Source organism: Haliotis rubra, unplaced genomic scaffold (genome assembly GCF_003918875.1).
Source record: "Haliotis rubra isolate DU_JTF1 unplaced genomic scaffold, ASM391887v1 Scf233, whole genome shotgun sequence".
NCBI lineage: Eukaryota > Metazoa > Mollusca > Gastropoda > Lepetellida > Haliotidae > Haliotis > Haliotis rubra.
The window spans coordinates 85,149-110,865 of record NW_025766370.1 but is presented as its reverse complement, the minus strand read 5'-3'; the positions used below and the strand labels follow the sequence as shown (position 1 = coordinate 110,865).

Below are 25,717 nucleotides of genomic sequence, written 5' to 3'. Positions count from 1 at the left end.
CTGCACTCAGCAATATTCCAGCTATATGGAAAGCCAACGAGCTTGATCCCCCGATCCCGTTAGTCGCCTCTTAAGGCATGCATGGTTGCTGAAGACAGATCTAACCCGGATATTCACAGGTAATTACTTTATGATGGTCTGTGAACAATCGAGTCGGGACCAGACAATCCAGAGATTGACATCATGAGCATCGATCTTCACAATGGTGATACAATGCCATGCATCAAGCAAGTTAGTCTGTCTCACAGTCCCTGAACCACATTATTTTCCCTACTGCCAAGCCCTCTCTGCAGTGATAAAGCCCTAAATAAAGCAAGTCTAGATTTCCTCAGGTTCAGGGTCTGTTAACACCTGCAAGACACTGAATAAACTCCAGTCAAAATGTGAAGACATGTTCAAGCATTCACTAAGTGATTCCCCTACTTCAAATAACAAATAAAGAACATACAGATTGGTCAAGTCATCTATAAAACTCGAAATTACCTATTTCATTGTAAACACAAAGCTCATCGATCACATTTTTCAAAACTACGTTTAAGTAATCATAAACTCAAAATTGAAACTGGAAGATATACAAAACCTGCAACCCCTTTAGAACAACGTCTCTGTGAAATGTGCAGTGTCTTAGACGATGAGCAACACCATATAATATCATGTACCAAGTATAACGAAGAAAGGGAATCACTTATACACACAATGCTTTATTATGACCAAGAATTTACTACACTCTCAAAAAAAAGAACAATTCCTAATAATTTTCACGAACAGAAGTCCTGAATTAATTTCCAAAATATGTCACCATCTTTACAACTTTAAATGAATTCTATATCTTACCATAGTCTCCTCATATATTATTTCCATGTCATTATACCACATGATTTCTAAAAAATTGTTATAATGTACATCATTTATGTGTGAAATGTATCTTTATTTCTTGTACCTACTGTGTAAATATTTGTAGCTTATAGAATATTGCCACTGTTTCTTCATGGAATGCTATGCAATAAATATCTTATCTTATCTCTTATCTCTTTGGGGGTCGGATTACAAAGTAAACATATCTAACTGCCATCCTCACCAGTGATCTGGAATCTTGCCTCACATTTTCATCTGTCAACTCTTAATTAACAAGCACATTGGGTGACATGAAGCTATAGTGGAGGCCTTGTGTACAGTTTCTGGTCTTGAAGAGACAAATCAAGCAAAATCTTGGGGAAAGGTTCCTCCTGAATGTTATGTTGTAGAAAGTATTGTTTCATTGCCTGACTCGGGTCCACACATAGCAGCCCAATTGTTAATGCGGTTAAGGTTTTAATTTTAATTAAAACAAGGGTTATTTTTCTTATTCCTGATATAGGATTATTGTGTGAAACTCTGTTGTGTTTTGAGTATCTCACTTGATCTAATTGCTCAACAGTAAAACTCTGTGTCAACATATGGCAGGGACCTATTTGTGCACAGGTTCAATCTGATTGATTTGATCAAGGCATTACTATCGCTCCTTTGTTCATATGCCAGGATATGTTTCAGAAACAGATATTTGTTTTGTGTTAGCAAATTAAACACAGTGAATTTGAACAGAAATGAAGATATCGAGAAAGACATAAAAGTAGGACTTGAAAAACTATGAATAGAAGAAATACGTCCAAACCAACGAATTGGTATCATGTCTTACCTGAAGGGAAATGACATGCTGTACTGTTACCTAACTGGGAGATGTAAAGCTTTGACATTTGAAATTGTACCATTTGTTTCACAAAACAAACGAAGCAACAGTAACCGTAGCACTCATGAAGAGTGAGTGAGTGAGTTTGGGTTTACACCGCATTCAGCAATATTCCATATATGGAGGCAGTATGTAAATAATCGAGTCTGGACCAGACAATCCAGTCATCAACAGCATGAGCATCAATCTACGCAATAGGGATACGATGACGTGTCAACCAAGTCAGCAAGCCTGCCCACCCAACCCCGTTAGTCACCTTCTCATGAAGAACCAGATTGAAAAGGCACAGCATCTCGGAATTAAATCTGTTTACCTTCGTGATGTGATTGAGGCATGCAAGGTGAAATCTAGTGAGGATGATCTAGTATCTAGAAATACCCAGAACATCTTCAAGCATAAGACAGACACTGGTCTTTTCACTTCTATTAAACAGTTTGTTTAAAAAATATCCTCTTCGCATATTATACAAATGAAAACTTTTGAATTTGGACATTAATTTTCTTGGTGTTCCAGATAGATCTTGCACCTTGGTCATCTAGTCTCCAAATGACATTGTTGGCTGCAAGATTCCCAACTGTAAAATGTTAGGCAGTAGAGGGGCTGGACTGGCCCACATGAGTTGATGACATAATGGAGATAGGACAAGGCTTAACACGATGGCCAATAAATATGCCTGTCACTTATACCGTTATCTGATGGTTGTATGATGTGACTTCTAATTGGTAATGACCCCAGCCAGTGTAGCCCCAATGCAGATGTTCTTAGTCTCTGAATCTCTGGTCCTTCTAGGGCTCCTTTTCAATTTAAATGGGCTTGTTTGTTACTATCAAAATTATATATATTCAGAGACTAAGCATTAGTCTACAAGCAAGTCAGCAAGTCTGACCACCTGATCCTGTTAGTTGCCTCTTATGTCAAGCACCAATTCTAATCTGGATCTTCAAAGGTGCATAAATACTAGTAAGCAATCTGCAAAGTTAATTGCAATTATTAAAAAGAAATCACACCAGGTGTTTTTATGTCCGTAGTTATAGCGGTACAAACTGATGTTCACGATGTGCATAGCATTTTTGGCATTTGCACCTCCATTAACACAAACAAAAATGTAATATTTTTTATATAACATTATCTAATAATAACAATTATTGTTACAACTCAACTTTTTTTAATCAAAGCATATTCTTGTTGCAGCAACAGAATGACAAAAGAACAAACGAGTACAGCCGTGTATCCAGTATTTATGTTGACTTTTGTCATTTTGCCTACCAGCTATACGCATCTAGTACGCATGCTCATGACGTCACTTCCGTAAACAACTCAGAAACTACCTATGACGTTTAAGACTCAAGTCAAGGGTAGTCATGGTGCTACACAAGCGAGCGACATTTTATATGCAGACTATTAAAACAGTTTTATATTGAAGTTTTTACTTACGATAGATGACGTCACGTCGTGGATGACGTAACTTTCAGGAATAATTTGCAACCACGTTTCGTTGACAGATACCTTGATCAGCTGTTACGTTTCTGTTGACAGTATTTACAAGGTGTGTTTCTTTCATTTGACACAGTGACAGCAAACGAGGGGGTATTTAGTTGGATCCGTCTTCTTTTATTTTAGATGAAGGGTTATTTGAATTGATTTCAAGTTCGATGCATTATACCACGAAAACTGAGCACTCACAACATTAACACGTCGAATAGCGCGCGAGATCATGGAGTACACGCGAGAATCTAGCATATACTATTTTCCCACAACTAATTACTGTTATGTTGTCAAATCGGTAGTCTACTGATCATACTCTGAAAAAAATTATACGTTTGGGAGGATCCTTTCGTTGATTTATTAGTTCAGTAAACAGATGAATTCATCGTCGTAGTGCTGTTTTGACAATGGAGTAATCGCGCTAAGATGCGCTGAACATAACCATTTCTTTTTGTCTTAAACATCAAATACTAGTGTGGCAGAAACAGCATTTTAAAATCTAGACAATAATACGAGTGGATGCTTGACGAAAAAACATTCACGTGATTATTTCTAGAATCAATGAATAGCTAGTATTGTTACGCAGAAGCACAAAGACACATTCGATCTTTAGTACATACACCTAGTCCTATATGACAGCAGAACATAAGTATTTTATTAACAAAGATTATTTTTTTAAAATACAACTCTGGGAAGCTCCTTTCCACATATGTATTTCACACCAGGAAACACATCAAACAAGATTTTTATTGTGTACTAAACGAATGTGTACACCATATGTTCGTCTATAGGAAAATATGTAGATAATTTGGACTTGGGGAAGTCTCAACTCACATGATAAATATTACGTCATGAATGGAATTAAAGTGTTTAAATATGTGCGTCGGAAAGGCATTACAATTCCGTTTCAGTGTCTTTGGGTTTTTTTTAGAAAATATTATTATAAGTTACGTACTGTCTGTGTTTGTTTAATGTAAACAGATGTTTTGCATGTTATTAACTGCAGACATTACTCAATATCCTATTAATTGTCAGTTACTGATACGTGGTGTCCCATGGGTAATAATGAAATCTACGAGTGTGGATTCGAGAATGACATTCATCATGTTTCTGGGCCTATCGGCACCATACCCGGGTCCTTCTCACCACAGTGGCAGTCGTCTGAGACCTGTACCCCTATCGGCACCATACCCGGGTCCTTCTCACCACAGTGGCAGTCGTCTGAGACCTGTACCCCTATCGGCACCATACCCGGGTCCTTCTCACCACAGTGGCAACCGTCTGAGACCTGTACCACTTTGGTTTGGTTCTTGTTTTACGCCGCACTCAGCAATATTCCAGCTATATGGCAGTGATCTGTATATAATCGAGTCTGGACCAGACAATCAAGTGATCAACACCATGAACATCGATCTACGCCATTGGGATACGATGGCATGTGTCAACCAAGTCAGCGAGCCTGACCACCCGATCCCGTTAGTCGGCTACTACGACAGGTATGAGCTGCTGCAGATCAATTCTAACCCGGATCTTCACAGTTGCTGACACCATTCAAGACAGGTTAAACCAAATTTCAAACAAGTGTCCTGGGTAAAAGCTTGCTTGATGATATCTAATTCCCTCCCTCAAACACCAAAAATGATATCGCCGAGTGGGGTTTACAGTTAATCTTTCAAAAAGGCACTGGTCAGACCCTCACTAACCGAAAACGTTACCCGACGTCACCGTTTTACGTTTGATCCATCCTCGTTTGTCCAAGGAATTATATCTTCCTGGTGTGGTAATAGAAGGGAGATATGTTACAGTAGGTAGTCGATGACGGTCTCGAGGATGCTTTTATCGCAGTGTCTTTAAACAGCACCAATGAGGTATTGCGAATGTTTGGTAAGAATAATACTTGATTATACTTGTTGAATAATCCCTTAAATGGTAATATCCACATTGACGGATCCAGAGGGGGGTTCAGGGGGTTCGAAAACAAACCCCACCCCACCCACCCCCGGCCGCGCTTTGACGTTTTAGCCTATATACTGGTATATTTGTTCACTGACCGTGTGTGATTTTACGACGCTTTAGGACTATTTAAACAGTAACACAACGCGTGGATTTACACAAAAAGTCCATTTTGGAAATCGAAGCCGGTGACGAGCGAATACTTCAACTACTGCAGGCCGACTCGGTATATAATGTCAGGAGTTCTTCTTTGAGAGGCAATTTAGAAGTTGTATAGATGAAGGAGAAACCAAGTTCTATTGATATTCAACTTCTTTATTGCAATGTGTGCGACGTTTCGGTGTAGGTACTATAGGTACTAACACCGTTATCAAGCAAGTGATACAAAAGAGTTGTATCATGGAGAATATATACATAGCTGCAAAGTGTGTATATACAATTGACATGGTTGATACACATTGGATTGCTAATTAGTGATTTGAGCAGGGTAGGTTGATGTACATATCAGGAGGCTGAACGATTTATGTCAGAGCGCGCAAATTTGGATCAAATGCTCAATGTCAAGAAACATTTTGTTCAGTAGTTGACAATATATGTGTCTCAGTGTGAATAGAAATGTTTATTTAATGTGCATCACTCCGTCGTATATGGGTACCCGGTAGGATGTAATGATTGTTGATATCAACTTGTAGATGGTACTCTGGTGATATAATAGCTGTGGCTGTTGACGGATATTTATGGTGGCGTATTTGACCTCGTTAAGCCAAAGATAATAAACAATTAAATAACGTCTATATCCACGCACTTCTGCATGCTCAGAGCGCCAAGACATCATTACCCCCGTTAAATCAAGTTGTCTGTGAGGAGCTAAAAGGTTAAAAGCCATATGACTTATCCCACCGGGTACCCATTCACTGCTGGGTGAAGAAAGGTAATTTTTAGTTGATGAAGTGTTCCTTCGAGACTAATGAGATATTTTACATTAGGACTTCCATGCATCTTTCGTTGTGTTTGAAGATGTCAACGGTGTACATTTTGTCTTGATGAATAAAATCGGGTGAATTTACCAGAAAACTGACGAAAACAATAATTTCGAATTTCAACAGACCCTATGTGTTGAAGACATTTTCTCCAGCTGTAAGTTTAAAAATACAAACAATTCTTTTAGAGCATTTTATGATGATTTGTATGGAGGAGCTACGTGTTCAAGATGAATGACCCCCTTCCCCTCTAAAGTTAGCGCCCCCTCATGTACAAAATCAATTACACTCCCCCCTCACGCTTGATTTTCCTGTGATCCTTTATTTGTTTCTCTCAGTATATGACACCAAAGTACATGTGTACAAAATTGATGACATTGTCGTCGCAATTATCACTTGACCTTCAGTAACCGTTTTAGAAAGATGAAATATGTGACGTTTGCTGAGCGCCCTTTTAGTTTGCATTAGTGTTTAGGGAAATACTTCCACTTTTCCGGACTCGAGAGTTATCTCATCTTCGCTAAATCCTCTCGGGCTGACGATTTTTTTCATCTGCACATTATTCTGCACCTCGTGAGTACATGTACACCGACAATAATCATCTGTGTAAGCTAAATAAACAGGAGACTACAACACAGGGACTTCAACAGGATCATGTTCAATGCACGATCGTTTTACACTCATTGCGAAATGTCAATTTGGGGCCCTGTTAGGGTGTAATATTATTAGCACACCGAGTGGTTCATGACAGAAGACACTACCCGAGCGGTTTTGTCGCTCTGGAACCAGTTTTAGACCGACATAATTCTGGTACTATTCTTAGGCGATGCTTGTACCTGAACGGATACATGCTCCGTCTATATTTTAATGCATACGAGTGCCGAACAAAGTGATAACCATTGCATGAACATATTTTACATCTGTTTACATTATTTCAACTAGTTCATACGTCATTTGCGAAATCACAACTAAATATGATGTCCATGCGTATTGGTAGAACTAAATTAAATCATATGAGTTTGCACCAATATAGTTGGCAATGTCTCAAGAGATGTGACAATGTCAGGTTTTCCTCGTGTTCCCAGTGTATCACATCTCCATTCTAAAGTTTTAATTGCTGCATCAGTTCTGGAGTCCAAGTGGCTCTTGACAAGTAATACATTTTGGATCCAAGGTACATGAGGGTCCAAGGCTTGTGGTTTGTGTTCAATTCCCAAACAATACTGGATCCAACACTGAATCATTCCACATGCTCAGAAGTTTTAGCCTCTTATTGATGAGGTATCAAAGTTACATTTAAAGAATATCAGTCTTTGACATACTGAAGATTGAGTACAGCAAAGTAAAAATGTCATGGAACATGATATATACGATTCTGATATATCAAATGATACAAATAGCTATTTTTGTGGCTTGCAGTGTTAATTATTTGTACCATTTTCAATCTGTATGTATGTACATGGTATTATACACACTATTTTGTTTTTGATTAAATCCTGCGTTTCTCTGATGATATACATACGTCCCTGGCCCATATGTTATTTTATTACCCTTTAGATAAATTTGTCGAATTCTGATTGGTCGATAGCCAAAGTATACCAAACCATGTAGGTGGATTTGCCGGGTGTACGAACCGTACACCCGGTCAAATCTGTCATGTGACACATCACACGGGTTGTACGAATGACCTTGACCTTAGATGGAATGTGGCTGCCAAAAGGCTGATTGGTTCGAAATTTTAGAGTTGGCATATATAATTATGAGTATAAACAGAGTAATAAAATTGTTGTCATAATTTCTTATTTGTTTGTGTCAATAAATTTATCAAAAAAATAAAATGTTTCTGTATTTCACTTGTTTAACAAAACTTCAAATTCGATAATTTTTATCATAAACTAAGCCATCCCGAGTTATCTCCCTTTATGACAGATCAGGAAAAATCATGGCGAAACGTTTTGCGTCTCATTCTGCCGATGATTGAATGTTGTTGTTTAAAAATAAGGTAAATAAAAAGATCTTCAGGGTAATAAATTTGTCACACGGTGTTTTGAAAGGCTTCGTCCCAGGAAATACGGAATTAACAAGGGTCTTACACTTCCATACACCCTTTCAAAACCACTGTGTAACTAATAATGTCTTATTGTTAGTCAGTTGGAATGATTCAAATTAAAAAATACCTGTCCAATAAAATTTCAGGAATGAAACCATTGATGATATCATCAATACTCTACTCACCTTGTCAGAAATATATAACATCTTCTCTTCCATCATGATAAAATGTCATTTCCTGCTCAAATAGCACAGATAACGGTCTTCAGATTCAAGGGCTTGTTCTTTCAAGGTCATGATACTGAATATTAGGCCTGCTTACTATACATATGAATGAAGCATTTATTGCAAGTTTGTGAGTTACAGAAGTTTTCTATATTGTTAGTAGTCAGAGAGGTGGACTTTAAGGCTGCAATGACTCCACAAGGAGGTGCATATAACACATATCACAATATTAGGTAATAAATATGATTATTAGATAACCATTACAACGACAAGCCAGCAGTGGATGTGTTATTCAATAAATTCAGTGAAACAATAACAAAACAATCATTTGACATGTTCTGACCATATTGATGTCGAACCTGAAATTAACCTCTATTGTTTGGCTTGTTTTGAGTAGCATACGTTGTTCCCTCGTTGTTTACATGTGACTTTTTTCTCAACATGATCAGTGACCCAAAACTTTATCTCACTTATCATGCTTATCATATACTACTCCAGTGTTCACGAATGGTGTTTCAAAGTACATTGGGTCCTGTAAGTGTAAGATGTCTGTCTGACCCATTGAAAATTCACAGGACCCATGGAATAAAATTAAACACACATTTCAGATTTAACATTTCTTATAATTGGCATTGAAACTATTAACAAACATAAGATTTATAAACAGCAAACAAGTGACACATGTCACATATAACAACTTCAGTCAAAGTCATTGTGATTATTATATACAGTCGGACACTGGGGCGGGCGGGTTGTAGACTTCTATCGGACCGTTTGCGAATCTGCCGGATTTGTCAGAGGGTCAGACACTATTCGCTAACACTGCTACTCAAAATAACTTCCTTCAGTGGCATTTAGAAGCTGGTATGATGAAGAGAAACAATATTTATGAATAGACAGCTTCTTTATTGTAATAGTTGTGATGTTTCGGTGTACATGCTAACAGTGTTATCAAGCAAACATCTACACTAAAACATCTTAAACATCTCCACTGTTGCAACGAAGAAGTTGTCTATCCATAAGAATTGTTCCATAACTCATAAGAAGTTTAAAGGTTATTTCATACAGCCACATACAGGGTAGATATTTAAAAATGGGAGTCATGGTGACTCTCAAAATATATTTTTTGGGAGTCATTTTCAATATTTGGGAGTCATGAATATTTTAATATTTCTTTATGTTAATCATTCTCAGTATGTAACTGTGTATGTCACACCACCAAATGAAACTACAGCATTGTTCAATTCAAACAGTCAGGATTACTGTCTCCTCTGAAATCTCTGGAACAATCTGACAGCTCTGTAAAAGTCAAACTATCATCGCACAATATCTTTTTTTGCTTATCAAATCGATTTTATTGAACTGAATTGTGAGGGCCACCCATAAAATGTGCATCAAGCTTGACTCATATGATAATATTTTGAGAGTCGTTTACAAAATTGTTGCGTCAAATACGCAGGAATCAAGCGTCATGTAAAACCCTGCACATGGACTTGATCTAAAGTAACCCATGCTTGCCGTAAGTGGTGACTAACGGGATCGGTTGGTCAGGCTTGCTGACTTGGTTGACATATGTTATCGTTTCCTAATTGTGTAGATTGATGCTCATGATGTTGATCACTGGATTGTCTGGTCTAGACTCGATTATTTAGACCGCCACCATATGGCTGGAATATTGCTGAGTGCGGCATAAAACTAAAGTCACTCACTCACTCCCTCATACAGCTATATTTAATCGTTCATGGCAGGTAGTTATCTCATTGCTTGACTTGTTTTGAGTAGCATGAGTTGTTGTTTCAGTTGATGCTCATACAAGACCATGTCTCACCACTGGCCATCTTGTGACACGTTTGTTGCCCTTCCCCCAGCGACACAGAATGGTTGTGTGGTGTTCGGCAAGAACTCGGACCGGCCCCAGTCGGAGGTGCAGGAGGTGGTGTTTTATCCCGCCAAAGAAAACACAACTAACAAGCTTCAGGTATCCATAGCAACAATATATGGCAACAGAGTAAACAGTATTCTGGGATTAGTCTATATGCTCTCAATGTAATATACAGGTTAGAATTGGTCTTCAGTCACCCATGCTTGTCGTAAGACTTGGGATCAGGTGGTCAGGCTCACTGACTTGGTGGACACACGTCATTGTATCTCACTTGCGTAGATCGATGCTCATGATATGTTAATAACCAGATTGTCTGTTCCAGACTTGATTATTTACAGACAACCTTTGTATCTTACTTGCGTAGATCGTTGCTCATGATATGTTAATCACCGGATTGTCTGTTCCAGACTCGATTATTTACAGACAACCTTTGTATCTAACTTGCGTAGATCGATGCTCATGATATGTTAATCACCGGTTTGCGTGTTCCAGACTCGATTATTTACAGACCACCTTTGTATGTTACTTGCGTAGATCGATGCTCATGATATGTTAATCACAGGATTGTCTGTTCCAGACTCGATTATTTACAGACCACCTTTGTATCTTACTTGCGTAGATCGATGCTCATGATATGTTAATCACAGGATTGTCTGTTCCAGACTCGATTATTTACAGACAACCTTTGTATCTTACTGGCGTAGATCGATGCTCATGATATGTTAATCACCGGATTGTCTGTTCCAGACTCGATTATTTACAGACCACCTTTGTATCTTACTTGCGTAGATCGATGCTCATGATATGTTAATCACAGGATTGTCTGTTCCAGACTCGATTATTTACAGACCACTTTTGTATCTTACTTGCGTAGATCGATGCTCATGATATGTTAATCACCGGATTGTCTGCTCCAGACTCGATTATTTACAGACAACCTTTGTATCTTACTTGCATAGATCGATGCTCATGATATGTTAATCAACGGATTGTCTGTTCCAGACTCGATTATTTTATTATCTTGCGTAGATCATGATATATTAATCACCGGATTGTCTGTTCCAGACTTCGATTATTTTGACAACCTTTGTATCTTACTTGCGTAGATCGATGCTCATGATATGTTAATCACAGGATTGTCTGTTCCAGACTTCGATTATTTACAGACCAACCTTTGTATCTTACTTGCGTAGATCGATGCTCATGATATGTTAATCACCGGATTGTCTGTTCCAGACTCGATTATTTACAGACAACCTTTGTATCTTTTGTATCTTACTTATCGTAGATCGATGCTGTTCTGATACCACCTTTGTATCTTATCATCGATGCCATGATATGTTAATCAATGGATTGTCTGTTCCAGACTTCGATTATTTACAGATAACCTTTGTATCTTACTTGCGTGAGATCGATGCTCATGATATGTTAATCACGGATTGTCTGTTCCAGACTCGATTATTTACAGACCACCTTTGTATCTTACTTGCGTAGATCGATGCTCATGATATGTTAATCACAGGATTGTCTGTTCCAGACTTCGATTATTTACAGACCACTTTTGTATCTTACTTGCGTAGATCGATGCTCATGATATGTTAATCACAGGATTGTCTGTTCCAGACTCGATTATTTACAGACAACCTTTGTATCTTACTTGCGTAGATCGATGCTCATGATATGTTAATCACCGGATTGTCTGTTCCAGACTCGATTATTTACAGACCACCTTTGTATCTTACTTGCGTAGATCGATGCTCATGATATGTTAATCACCGGATTGTCTGTTCCAGACTCGATTATTTACAGATAACCTTTGTATCTTACTTGCGTAGATCGATGCTCATGATATGTTAATCACCGGATTGTCTGTTCCAGACTCGATTATTTACAGACAACCTTTGTATCTTACTTGCGTAGATCGATGCTCATGATATGTTAATCACCGGATTGTCTGTTCCAGACTCGATTATTTACAGACAACCTTTGTATCTTACTTGCGTAGATCGATGCTCATGATATGTTAATCACAGGATTGTCTGTTCCAGACTCGATTATTTACAGACAACCTTTGTATCTTACTTGCGTAGATCGATGCTCATGATATGTTAATCACAGGATTGTCTGTTCCAGACTCGATTATTTACAGACAACCTTTGTATCTTACTTGCGTAGATCGATGCTCATGATATGTTAATCACCGGATTGTCTGTTCCAGACTCGATTATTTACAGACCACCTTTGTATCTTACTTGCGTAGATCGATGCTCATGATATGTTAATCACAGGATTGTCTGTTCCAGACTGGATTATTTACAGACAACCTTTGTATCTTACTTGCGTAGATCGATGCTCATGATATGATAATCACCGGATTGTCTGTTCCAGACTCGATTATTTACTGACCACTTTTGTATCTTACTTGCGTAGATCGATGCTCATGATATGTTCATCACCGGATTGTCTGCTCCAGACTCGATTATTTACAGACAACCTTTGTATCTTACTTGCATAGATCGATGCTCATGATATGTTAATCACCGGATTGTCTGTTCCAGACTCGATTATTTACAGACAATCTTTGTATCTTACTTGCATAGATCGATGCTCATGATATGTTAATCACCGGATTGTCTGTTCCAGACTCGATTATTTACAGACAACCTTTGTATCTTACTTGCGTAGATCGATGCTCATGATATGTTAATCACCGGATTGTCTGTTCCAGACTCGATTATTTACAGACAACCTTTGTATCTTACTTGCGTAGATCGATGCTCATGATATGTTAATCACCGGATTGTCTGTTCCAGACTCGATTATTTACAGACCACCTTTGTATCTTACTTGGGTAGATCGATGCTCATGATATGTTAATCACCGGATTGTCTGTTCCAGACTCGATTATTTACAGACAATCTTTGTATCTTACTTGCATAGATCGATGCTCATGATATGTTAATCACCGGATTGTCTGTTCCAGACTCGATTATTTACAGACAACCTTTGTATCTTACTTGCATAGATCGATGCTCATGATATGTTAATCACCGGATTGTCTGTTCCAGACTCGATTATTTACAGACAACCTTTGTATCTTACTTGCGTAGATCGATGCTCATGATATGTCAATCACCGGATTGTCTGTTCCAGACTCGGTTATTTACAGACCATCGCCATATAGCTGGAATATTGCTAAGTGCAGTCTTAATCAAGAAACAAGCAAACTCAATATAATGGTCTGCTGGGAATTTGCTTCTAGATAAACAGAAATGAAATGTTTATGATTTGTAAACAATAAGTCTTCATGGAATCGGCAGTATTCTGTCAAATGGTTTTCAAAAGAAAGATATTGATGAAAGATATTGTTCTGTGTTCAGGTATATTGGATAAACAAAATGTGACAAGTTTCCTTATTATTTGCCACTTGTGAAGATACGGGTTAGAATTGGTCTAAGGCAACCCATGCTTGCCCAGAAGAGGCGACAAACAGGATTGAGTGGTCAGACTTGCTGACTTGGTAGACACATGACGTTGTACACCATTTTTATTGATTGATGCTCATGCTGTTGATCACTGGATTTTCTGGTCCCAACTTGATTATTTTCAGACCGTCACTGTATAACTGGAATATTGCTGAATGCGGTGTTAAACAAACAAACAAACAAACAAGATTATTTACTGTGTTCAGGTATATTGGATAAAAACAATCAAACAATATTCCTCACTATTTCTATAGTGTAACCTAAAATACAGACAGAAATAAATTCTCAGATGTTTTCAAAGTTGATAGATAAAACAGTAAAATCTGGAACGTGATATTTCCTGCACATAGTTATCTCCCCTTATGTATCACTACAAAATGGCAGCATCGGACCAGAGCTGGTAATACTCTCTTACGTTTGAAGAAAATGGACTCCACATGTATACTTTGTGTCAGCTGTCAAACACTTTAGCTCTTAACCCTTTCAACACCGCAGGCCGCTTAAGCGGCCACAACGTTATGAGTCCCCAGACACCGCAGGCCGCTTAAGCGGCCAGGCAGTAGTCACGTCAAAATCAGACATAATTTCAGGAACCTACCTGACTTATGATTCATATATTATATCTATCACATTTCACAATGTCTGAAAACACTTATTAAATTTCAATTTATCATATATTATCAGCAGAATTAAAATTATAAACTATTTTTCGCAATGTTATTGAAAACAACGATTCTCGGACACATGCTTCGGCAGCGGGTCCACAATAACGTTGTCAAAGAGCAAAGTAAAGATGTTTCGAGGAATTCATTAAATAAATTGAATAAACTAATGAATAAAATCAACAACAGCATTCATAAAAGTTGTCAAACGTACATATAAAATTACTATTTCCATCTTTTTGTGCGATCATGTAATGTAAGTCAAGTCACTGACAACTGACATCTCGGCTCGTACGCCTCAATCTTCACGCCGGACACGATGTTTAATGCGAAAATATGTACATGAAGCATTTTTGTCATAGGTCATAACCTAGCACGATACGTCCAATAGGTTCCATAATTTACGTATATGTAGCGATTTCTTGCTTAATATGTTCAAAATAGCGTTATTTTACCCAAAACTTTCGTCTAAATCTGGAGATTTTCGTTTTACGAGGACGGTATCCATTGCCGTAATATGATTGGCTGCCTCATGTCACGTGTCTGATTTTGACCAATCCGACCCTTAAAGCAGACTGTAGCGAAAAGGCGTCATTAGAAACCAATTTTTATCCAATAAAATAAGCTTCTTACAACTGTGAAAATACTCTCGGCAAGGGTTCAGTGATGTTGTTGAGGTTCAGAGCTTTCGAACGATACCGACATCAAGCGATTAAGCCTCCCATGTTTTCATCATGAAGCTTCAAAACGGAGGTATTTTCGTTGTTATGTCATGTTACCGGCGAGAAAGCCACAGATATAGGGAAATAGGGCGACCATACATATTATTTAAGAAATCTTTTATAATAATTTTCTGATTACGTAAAAATGAAAATATGAAAAGAAAAACGCACGGACATGTTATGACATGTCACAAATTGAAAATAATCGCCATAGTTTTTGCTTCCTTCGTGGTTTATCGGGAGGTTATAAATGTAAGCTTGCATTTTCATTAAAAAATTATTTTATTTAAGTTGTAGTTGTATTATTTGAATAATATTATAAAAATAAACGTCATATTTATCAACAGTAGGATTAGATCTTTTAAATGGTGTATGGGATGTAGTAGCAATAACGTTTTACAAGCTTATAATTTCCTTCATAAACATAGGCTTCATCTGTGACCTCAGAGTCTCTGGGAACTCGGTGTCATGGCACTAAATGCCTCTGGTTGACTGGTGTTGAAAGAGTTAATATTATACTGGTCTCATGGGGGGATTTGGGCTGATGTACCTTCGATGTTTGTTTGTTCAACCCATGGGCCCCGAGGAACCAGTGAACAACGTATTTATCTTACCGAACACCTCAATGGTAATTTTGAACTGTTTGAAGCACGTTTATCAGATCATAGTATGGAATACCAGACGACAAGACATGAAAACAAATTTAGAGTTATCTCCCTTCCATCGAATTTGCATTCGCAAAACATAGGTAAGTTTAGTTCATCATATGTGATTCAATGTTATTCAAAATGAAGAATTACTACTACGAAGTACTTAATGAGTTCGTCATTCCCAGCGGGGTACATAGAAAATGTTACTCGCTTGTAAGCGGGGTACATTGAAGATAATAGAAGAACGCTCAATCAATCAGAAAACAACATTTTGTGTGAGGCAAGATAAATTGCAATACGTACATCGTATTGCAGTGTTTTGGTCAATACACTGCCCTTGTATACAATATTACATGGAACTCTAACACAGCAAGAGCTCACTGTTAGAATATTATCTGCAGAGATTTTGCTGGAAAAAAAATGCAATGCATTTTCATGATTTTGATCAGTTATTCATAGGTCATTCTTTTATATCATGACTGAATTTGAAAAATATCTTGAAAGAATTTTGGAAGACAAACGGTCAGTGTCCTAGATTATCAACCAGTCTTAGGCCCTGTGCATATTTCATTTGATTGTGATATATCTGTGAATGTTTTCTGTGCATGTAGTAAGACGTGGAGTCATCCCACAGATGACATCTTTACCTTGTCAGACTCGGAAAGTTAGCAGCCGCTACATTTGCGCCCAAGTGGGGCTGAGCATGTTAATGTTAAAGTCTCAGTACCCTGCTATGCGTCCAAGGACATGCCTTCTGTTGACGGAGGAGTATGTTGCAGGGTGTGGAGTCATCCCACTGTTGACATCTTTATCTTGTCAGCTTTCTGAAGGGTTAACCTCTTTAGTCATTAGGACAAGGCGTCCAGTCGGATGGTCCGTGGTTCGAATCCAAACAAGAGACTCAGAAATTTTATGGTCGCTACGTGAACATTAAAGTAATACTTATATTCCAGTGTACTTACATCGAGATCGACGAGGTTCCCCAGACACATGCCGTGATCCTCAGTAAGCCAGCGTGGATGTGGGGTGCAGAGATAGGGGCCAATCAGTACGGAGTGTGCATCGGGAATGAAGCAGTGTGGGATAAACTCAACAGCCCGGAGGATCTCACAGAGAGGCTGCTTGGGATGGATCTCGTCAGGTAGTGGAAGCGTCTACACCCTGATACTATTTGTCTTGCAACTATTCATTGATTTGGATTCTCATCTTGTAGCATTGGATGGACCTTGTAGGGTAGGGGCAGTTTCTACACCCTGATACTATTTGGCTTGCAGCTAATCACTGATTCTGATTCTCATCTTTGTAGCATTGAGTGGACCATGGAGGGTAGGGGCAGTTTCTACACCCTGATACTATTTGTCTTGCAACTAATGATTGATTTTGATTCTCATCTTTGTAGCATTGGGTAGATCTTGTATCTTTGTCAGTGTTTGTAAATGAGAAGGGATGGTAAGAGGGGTTAATATCATGTCCCATGTTTTACAAATCAAAGTTTCAAAGGATCGTTAAGTTCCCCATGCATCTGCATGCTACACATGATAAGTGGGCTTCAATATTGCAATAGAAATACAGGTGGTCAAGTGATGAGTTTGCTAAGTTTTGGCATGGCCAGCAAGTGGAGATGTAACAATATGGTGAGGCTGCAATACAATACGAATCCCAATAATATGGATGTGATACATTGCTGGAATATTGCTAAAAGCGGCATAAAAGTAAATTCACTCACTCGCTTACACTGATCTTATTCAGACTTGGTCTTGAGCGAGCAATGTCAGCACGGGAGGCAGTGGACGTGTTGACGTCGCTGCTTGACAAGTATGGCCAAGGGGGTCCATGCAGCGAGCAGACAGGGATGACGGACTGGGCGTACCACAACAGCTTCCTGATAGCTGACAGGAAGGAGGCTTGGGTGCTGGAGACTGCAGGGACATTGTGGGCAGCCGAGCATGTCACAGGTAACTAGGGATGTAACGATGCATCCAACTATCGATGGCATGCAATTGTTGTCTCCGATAGCAATTCATCGATGGTAGAAATGAAAAACTATTGATGCATCGATAGTATGTGTGACTATCAATAGTTCAGTAATTGACTTCCGTTGATAAATGCGCAGCACAAAATACACGGATGTTTGGGTGCAGACTTTCAGCTTCATTGAGTTTATGCTTTAACTGTTTACTTGATCTGGGTTTCAAGTTTCTTGTTGGTTATTAAAAGACACTGAAACTTCTTCAATTATTTTTTATTTCATATAAACTATACATTAATTTGGAAAATGACTTCAAATGAGGAGAAAAAAACTATTGCCATATTTGGTCGCAATAGTTGGTTGCAACAGACTATCGCTATCACAGTAGTTGTTTCCCCCTCAATGGCAACCCTACAGGTAACTCCAAGGATAGGACCTGTGTGTTCTTGACGTCTGTGACTGTTCATGTGCATCTTCGTGAATGATAGAAGTAAACGCTTGCAACGGGTCATAATGGCAGCTGAATTTAGGGTTTCATTGCTTTTGTCATCAACATTTCACAGAATGTTTATGTTTTCATGTATGGAAGTATATGAAAAAACCCCAGGGTGCACACTTTGTATGGTACTCAAACGAGCTACACCCTACCTGACCTCTTCCATTCATGTACAATATGTTATCAGTTACCTGCTGTTGTTGATGTGAATCTGATGTTTGTCACAACCCACCATGTAAATATACTTCTCATAACTTGGTTATATCACCTTTAGCTTGATGGTGTAAGAATCTACATTGAAATGTCGCTCTATGCAATGATAGGTGAGTTGAAATTGGGTTTAACGTCGTGCTTGAGAATATTTCGCTCATATGACAACGTGCATGCGTGTGTATGTGTATGTGCGGCTGCTTGTACTAGCCCAGACTTTAGCTGGTTTTATAGTGCTAGCCCACTGAGATACCATGCCGCAGTGAAGCATGAATACCCCACTCAGACACATTATACTGACTCCGAGCCGACCAGTCCTTGTTGTACCCATTATTGCCGAAGCGCCAGACAGGGACCAACAAGTACCATATTTTAACGTCTTTTGGTATGACGAGGTCGGGGATCGAACCCTATGCAGTGATAGTAATTTCAATCCACTGGATATTTCTCATTACAGAAGGGGTAAGGAATATCTCTAACGAGTTCAGTATCGGTACAAAGATCGACCTCTGTTCCCCTAACCTTCGTGAGGAGCTCAAGACACTTGGACTGTATGATGGGTCTGGCGAGCTGAACTTCACAGCAGCAGTGAGTGAAGGGGGCGCCACTGCAGCTCTCTGCAAGTCGCATCGCTACACGAGGGGAAGGAAGCTCTTACAGACACTTTCAGAAAAGGGTAGGAATATGTCTGATGGTTTAAACATACTTACATTTCCAAAAGAAACAGGATTGGTAAACAAGCATCAATACGTTTATCAATACTGCTCTGTTATCAGTGACCAATAAGAAGACAGATCTAACTAAAGGCACTTGTGAGTTTGTAGTGCCATGGTGAGTTAGTTAAAATTTAACACCGTATCAGCATTATTTAAGCCATGTAGCGACTCAGCAGTGAGAAAATGTATAAGTATTAAGGCTGTAACGATTCACTCACGTATTCGGTGAATCGAACCATAGCCCTTCATGAGTTCAATTCGTTATTCGTGGTCACCAGAACCGAATATTAACGAATATTTACGATTTTTTTAAAGGAGCACGTTTTACTTGAACCCTTATGTCCTAAAGTGAGATATACAAGAATGGAACATGTTCTAGCATTGCAGTAGTGCAAGTCATGTTAGTTTGCCAAGACTACACATGGTACTGTCAAATATAACGATAACATACCAAATTTGAGTGTCATGAGATCACTGGTTATTGCTGGGACAAATCAAAACTGTCAACATGGACAATATTGTATTCGTGAATAATTATTCGTATTCGTTACCCAATATTCATGATACGTATCATATTTGCCACATAGTGTTTTTGTTGCAGCCCTAATAAGTATCATCATTGAAATCTTTTGCTTTTTATGATAACATGTCACATGTCTGATTTAAATATGTCTAATTAACTTTTGAACAACACAAACAAAATATGTTATGTGAGAAATTGGTGGGACATACAAGTTTTTATGAGCTGAATGTGTATACTGCTAGAACATTCAGCTTGTAAAATCCCATACACCCTGTTAGTGACACAAGTTACGCCCAGGGCTCCATTTCACAAAATCATTGTTGCACTGAGATGATCTTATCTCTGAATTATTGTCGTAAAATTATGACAGACATAGTGCTAGGATGATCGTAACTCACATTCGTTATCATAGAGACCCGTGAAGGTCCGGGTTAGAATTGATCTTCAGTAACCCATGCTTGTCATAAGAGGCGACTAACAGGATCGGGTGGTCAGGCTCGCCGACTTGGTTGACACCTGTCATCGGTTCCCAACTGCGCAGATCGATGCTCATGTTGTAGATCACTGGATTGTCTAGTCCAGACTCAATTATTTGCAGACCACCGCCATATAGCTGGAATATTGCTGGGTGCGGCGTAAAACTAAACTCACTCATTCACTCATCATAGACCTATGACAGTCGTAGCGCCAAGATGATCGTAACACTCATTCTTTATCATTGATTTTAGACTGTCATAGAGTAAGGATGATTGTACCCCCTATGACAGTCTCAGTACTACAGTCACTTTGTGGAATGGAGCCACATATTGCACAGTGATACCCATGACTCTACAAGAAAGATGCTGTTTGCAGGTACCTTTGGCGCCCCAGAGATGATGCAGATCCTCCGTGACGAGGACAGTGGTTTCTGTATGACTGGTGCGTTCACCTCGACAGGAAGTCAGGTGTCAGTTCTCTCCCCTTCCGAATCCTCCATGCTGCCTTGTCACTGGTTTACAGCAACGCCCAACCCTCTGCGTAGCGTATACAAGCCCTTTGTGTTCACCCCCGACACTGTTGACATTGGTACCCAGACAAAATCTCCTGACTACGGCCAAGATGATCCAGCGCGAAGAATCCCAAGGTTTCAAGGACAAGTTAATCGACAGCATGAGCTACACAAGGGCCACAAGCAGTTCTGTGAACAGTTGGATACGGAGGATGCAAATGCTAAGGAAGTTCTGCAGAATCTGAAAAGCCTAGAGACGAAATGCCTGGAGGACATGAAAGAAATGCTTGAACGCTTTGATGGCAAAAATTTCACAGAACTTGCAAGTGTTTTCCCTACTGTTGTGACACAGGAACTGAGTTTGTACAAGTAAACTTAATTCGTAAATGAACTCTGGTCGTCAGAACCTAAGGGTGTTGAAATCATTATAAAAAGCTAAGGAGACAATCCTATCAACAAAGGAACCAGGTTGCCATTGGTCATAGATGCCATAAAGTACGAGGCACTTGTCTCCCCTAGCTTGCAAGATCTCCTGATTGTTTTGATATCAAGTAAATTCAAGGTTCATCTAAGACCTTGGAATGATCGGTGTGGGTTCCACCAAAATTGTCGGCATCTACGGCCTGTTTCACTTTGAGATTTCTCCCCACTGCGTGTAAGAAGCTGGTTAAGTATTGTTCAAAACATCCTTGTTCACCATCAAAGCGTCAGACTGCATTACAAGAAAGTGATTGAAAAAAGGAAGATGTTGATTATTAAAGGATCTTTATATTTAATCAACAGAGACTGAAAAGTGATGACTTTTTGAAAGACATCTAACTGATGTGTATTTTTAACAGGTATGGTAACACAGTGATACATTTAGAAACCTGTTTCAACTTACCCTTATTTTTCAGGGTTAGTGAAACTTACTGACAGCTCTTGGTGGTGCTGTAGCCATATGATGGTGTATCATAACGAAATCCTGGTTCATTTCCTAACATAGGTACAACGTTTCAAGCCAATTTCTGGTGTCCCCACGTCCGTGTTGAGAGTAGTGTCAAACAATGTTTGCTCATGCAGCTATATTTCCCCAAATAATTTGGATACAGTTTAAAATTGCTGAAGCTGAAATAATGATTTCAGCATCCTGTTATCCAAGTCAATCAAAAGAAAGTAACATATGTTATATTTGGGATCTAACCCACTCAGCCAACTGGTAGTTTTACCGTATATTACCATAGATAAGCTGATCTCACAGATAAGCCAACCCCCTAACTTGACCCTTAAAATCAGTATCAAAATGGTATGTTTCGTACATAAGCTGACCCCCTGCGATGGGGTCCTAATCGCTGCCATCCCAGACCAAAAGACAACAGGCAGTTACCATCTTGGATGTAAAACGTAAGTATGTTTGGTGAGAATGGTATCTTATAGAGATTTTAGAGACCCCTTTTGTGGGAAACTGTGTTTGTTTTCTATTTTATATCATAACGATCACTGTTGGTATCAACGAAGAGATGGTAATTTTACTTGAAATGTTAAAAAAGAATGTTTCTATTAGCTGCAGGGAAATAATGTGTCGGTATATTTCGATGAGTGGGATAGACGGCTGACTTTGTGTGCTGGCAATTAGGTGCCTGACTGAGATTATGGGTTCAATCGGACTCAACCCCTAGATCTGACTGGACTCAACCCTAAAAGTACTAGAAACTGAAGCCAACTTTAACCACTTTACTGAGAAAGTGTAATCCCAAATATAACATGTGTTACATTTGACCACTTTCTAAATGATATTGTGTATTTAAAAGGAACGTAGTTTTGGATTAATTAAACAGCTCAACAATTGTACATGAAATCTTAGGCAAAGGGAGTTCTCTTTATGTAATGAAAATTAATATTTTATGAAATCCTAATAGTCAACAGTTTGAATGGTTTTCAACCACGACACTGTTTATAGCCAGATAAGAATATAATTTAAGATGGCTCTTAATATCTTATTGGTTGAGATTTCTTTAATAAAGATATATTACATTTTATGACCATTTTTGTCAACTGTACGATGCATTTACAAGTCTTTAAATGTGGATGTTGAATATTTTTCTATAATAACTACTAGTCATAATTTATTGTAGGAATGAAAATGGTAAAGAGTACCAACTGTGTGATGTAACAATGCACAACTGAGATTATTTACAAGAATTTTGCTATTTACAACTTTATAGACCAATCTTGTGACTGACCAAAGCTGTATGCAGCTGAACTGAGGCAGGCAATGTACCGTAGATCGGCATGTATAAGGCATGTTTTTCGTACCTAGAATTAGAGGGGTTTGAAGGAGGGGCGCCTTATACAAGGGGTATGTACTAGACAGTTCTACAGTCAGACTTGTGCCATTCACACAAATTAACAGAATACCCACGTGAATGCATCTGAGTTCATTAGTAACATTAAGAATGTTAACCCATTATGCATCAAAATGCTGAAGAACATTGCATCTTACTTAAAATGTTTCATAATTCAATTCTTGATTTTTTAGAATGAAAACATTAATTATTCCTGCAGATGTGTAACCTATATGGAAAAATATGACATTTCCCCCCAAAATGATGCATCAAGGACTGCAATGAGGTGTGTTGTTAGCAAGGAAAGAGGCAACTAGGGCTGGGATGAGTCAGTATTTATTTACCCACTAACATCCTCTAATTACCTGACCCTACCCATATACCAACATTGGGTCTCCAGTGTTTCGTATGAAATGGTAAGGGATTGATGCACCAGGGCCTTATTGAAACTGTTCAGATACACTTATAATGATTTGATCATTCATTCACTCAAGTTGATGGATACTTTTGTCAATACTCAAATGTATAAAAGTTTGAAGGAATGCATGCATGCTCAAGAGGAATGCATGCATACTTGAATGCATACCCAAGAGAATGCATGCATACTCAAGGAATACATTCAAACTCAAAGAAAAAGTGTGGCTTGTCGATTTTCAGTGTAACCATGTACTTTTACAGTTATTATCACTGAATGATAACCTCTACATTTAGACCTATGGCTACCCAGGGCCTCCAGTCCCGACCCTGAGATCCCACATTATCCGCCCCAGCCCTGGTGGCAGACCTTGTATCTTGTATCATTCAGTCTCGAGCGTTTGACACATTTCTAGACATTATTATTGGCACACTTCCACAAAGTAACTTGACAAGATGCACTGTTTTATTCCTGGCAGAAGAACTGACTTGATAGGTGTCTCCTTGTGTGAATTTCTAAGTCATTTGTGTTGTTTGTTATGGTTTCTTTATGTTGTAGAGGAAAGCTTATTTGCTTCACCGTGTAATCTGATTGAAATTCTGCAAGATCCTCTACTTATATTATGGCATTTATATACTGTTGTTCTAGGTATCTTTAAAAGATGAAATGTTGCTAGTCGTCCCCATATGAATTCATATATGTTGTGTGTTATTTTCTCCGTGTTGTAGAAGAGGACTTGGTAACTTCTTTAGCACAGACTGAAATCCAGCGACGTCTTGTACTTATTAAAGATGTCACCATACATTCATTTACAGCAGTGTTGGTGTACATGGTGATACCTCCACTGGGTGTCCCATGGTTTTGGTGCAGTATGGCTCACCGTAGTGTAAAACTGTTTACTTTAATGATGCTAAGCCAAATTATATATGTGTTTCCCATCTCAACATTTTACTTTGCTGTTTTGATTTTCACCATAGCTACTGTCACAATCGTGGTAACGTCCATATTTAATGACATTAATTTAAATGTGTGTTCTTCATTATACAAGTCATGATCTTCGTTAAGAAACATTTTACATTCAGGAAATAACTCTTTTCAAGGAAAGAAAAACCTGAAGCCAACAGTATTGAATTGGTTTAAATTGGTAACCCAGATATTGGCTATTCTGCATCTAATGATCTCAATGTGACCTTTTTGTAGTGATCTACACATTTCACCACTTGCAACTAGTCATTAGGAAAGTATTATTTTACACTTGGTAATCAGTGATTCCTTCTTACTTTTATCTAAGGTATTCCCTACTTAAATATACTTTTTCAGCTTCTCTCAGGAATTTCTCTTTAGAATATTTCCAAAGTATATTAGAAATGTGTGTACCAGTATTTTATGCAAGTATCATTTTGACTTTATATTACTTAATATGTTTTATGTATCGTATATGTTTCGTAGACATTTGTTGTTTCTAGTCCATCATAAGCCCTCCTACAATCAAGTCTTGTGTATAGAATGTGGAAGGACAACTTCCATAGGTGCTGATGTTGATGCTGTGCATCCCCGTAGCTGTAGCGGCATGAGCTCCTTCCCAGCGCAACATCATCGTAGCTGGGTATCATCGCCTTGTCAAGTGTACAAGCAGCCGTTCAAGAATCTGGAAATTTTCATTCAAATGTTGTGGCGTTCTTATTTCTGTGTATGCCATCAGGGATGTCATCATTGTGAATTGGTTAAAGATTTACAGAGGTACAGATAAGCTGCGTATCTCGTAAATTACGCAAATATTTATGTGAAAACTCAATTCCTATTAAGTCGATTCCGTACAAGTACACTTGAATTTTTGTAATACCTAATAAATGTGATCTTACATGCGTACATACAAACATGTCAAATCTTAGCTTGCGTACCGGTGGATAGATAAAATAACTGAAGAGGTTCTACTCAGGACATGAACTTGACAACTTGCAGTCTTTCTTATCGTTTCTCATATTACAGATCAAATGTAAATAACAAACAGTAACATTTAAACTTTATTATATTTTTACAATTAATGGAAAATGGCAAAATACCCTATTGAGTTTGAGTTAGGTGAGTACAATTTATTTGGTTACTGAAAGGAAAATTAGGAAACCCAATTGAGAAGAACACAAGCGAGTACATAACTCAATGACCCAAAAAGTTATCTGTAGCTCTGGATTTATGACGGATGAACTATTTCCTAGATGAACTATTTCCTAGATAAATTGAAGTTTATGTTTGTGTT

At 38.4% G+C, this 25,717-nt stretch overlaps 2 protein-coding genes across 3 annotated transcripts in view; one reads left to right on the top strand and one right to left on the bottom strand.

Moving 5' to 3' along the window:
- Positions 1 to 3,431, bottom strand: part of LOC124278213 (UPF0415 protein C7orf25 homolog) — a 235,119-nt gene extending 231,688 nt beyond the window's left edge. For both annotated transcript variants that reach the window (XM_046713942.1, XM_046713943.1), the window contains exon 1: positions 3,161 to 3,431. The gene's annotated coding sequence lies outside the window, so the exon portion shown is untranslated. The remainder of the gene's footprint in view (positions 1 to 3,160) is intronic.
- A 3,210-nt stretch (positions 3,432 to 6,641) lies between these two features.
- Positions 6,642 to 25,121, top strand: LOC124278215 (secernin-3-like). The gene is made up of 6 exons (XM_046713944.1): positions 6,642 to 6,717; positions 10,219 to 10,396; positions 16,773 to 16,960; positions 17,569 to 17,774; positions 18,952 to 19,170; positions 20,586 to 25,121. Exons 2-6 carry the CDS (start codon positions 10,238 to 10,240, stop codon positions 21,092 to 21,094), a joined length of 1,281 nt encoding a protein of 426 aa, XP_046569900.1. The 5' UTR covers positions 6,642 to 6,717; positions 10,219 to 10,237; the 3' UTR covers positions 21,095 to 25,121.
- Positions 25,122 to 25,717: the final 596 nt, after the last annotated feature.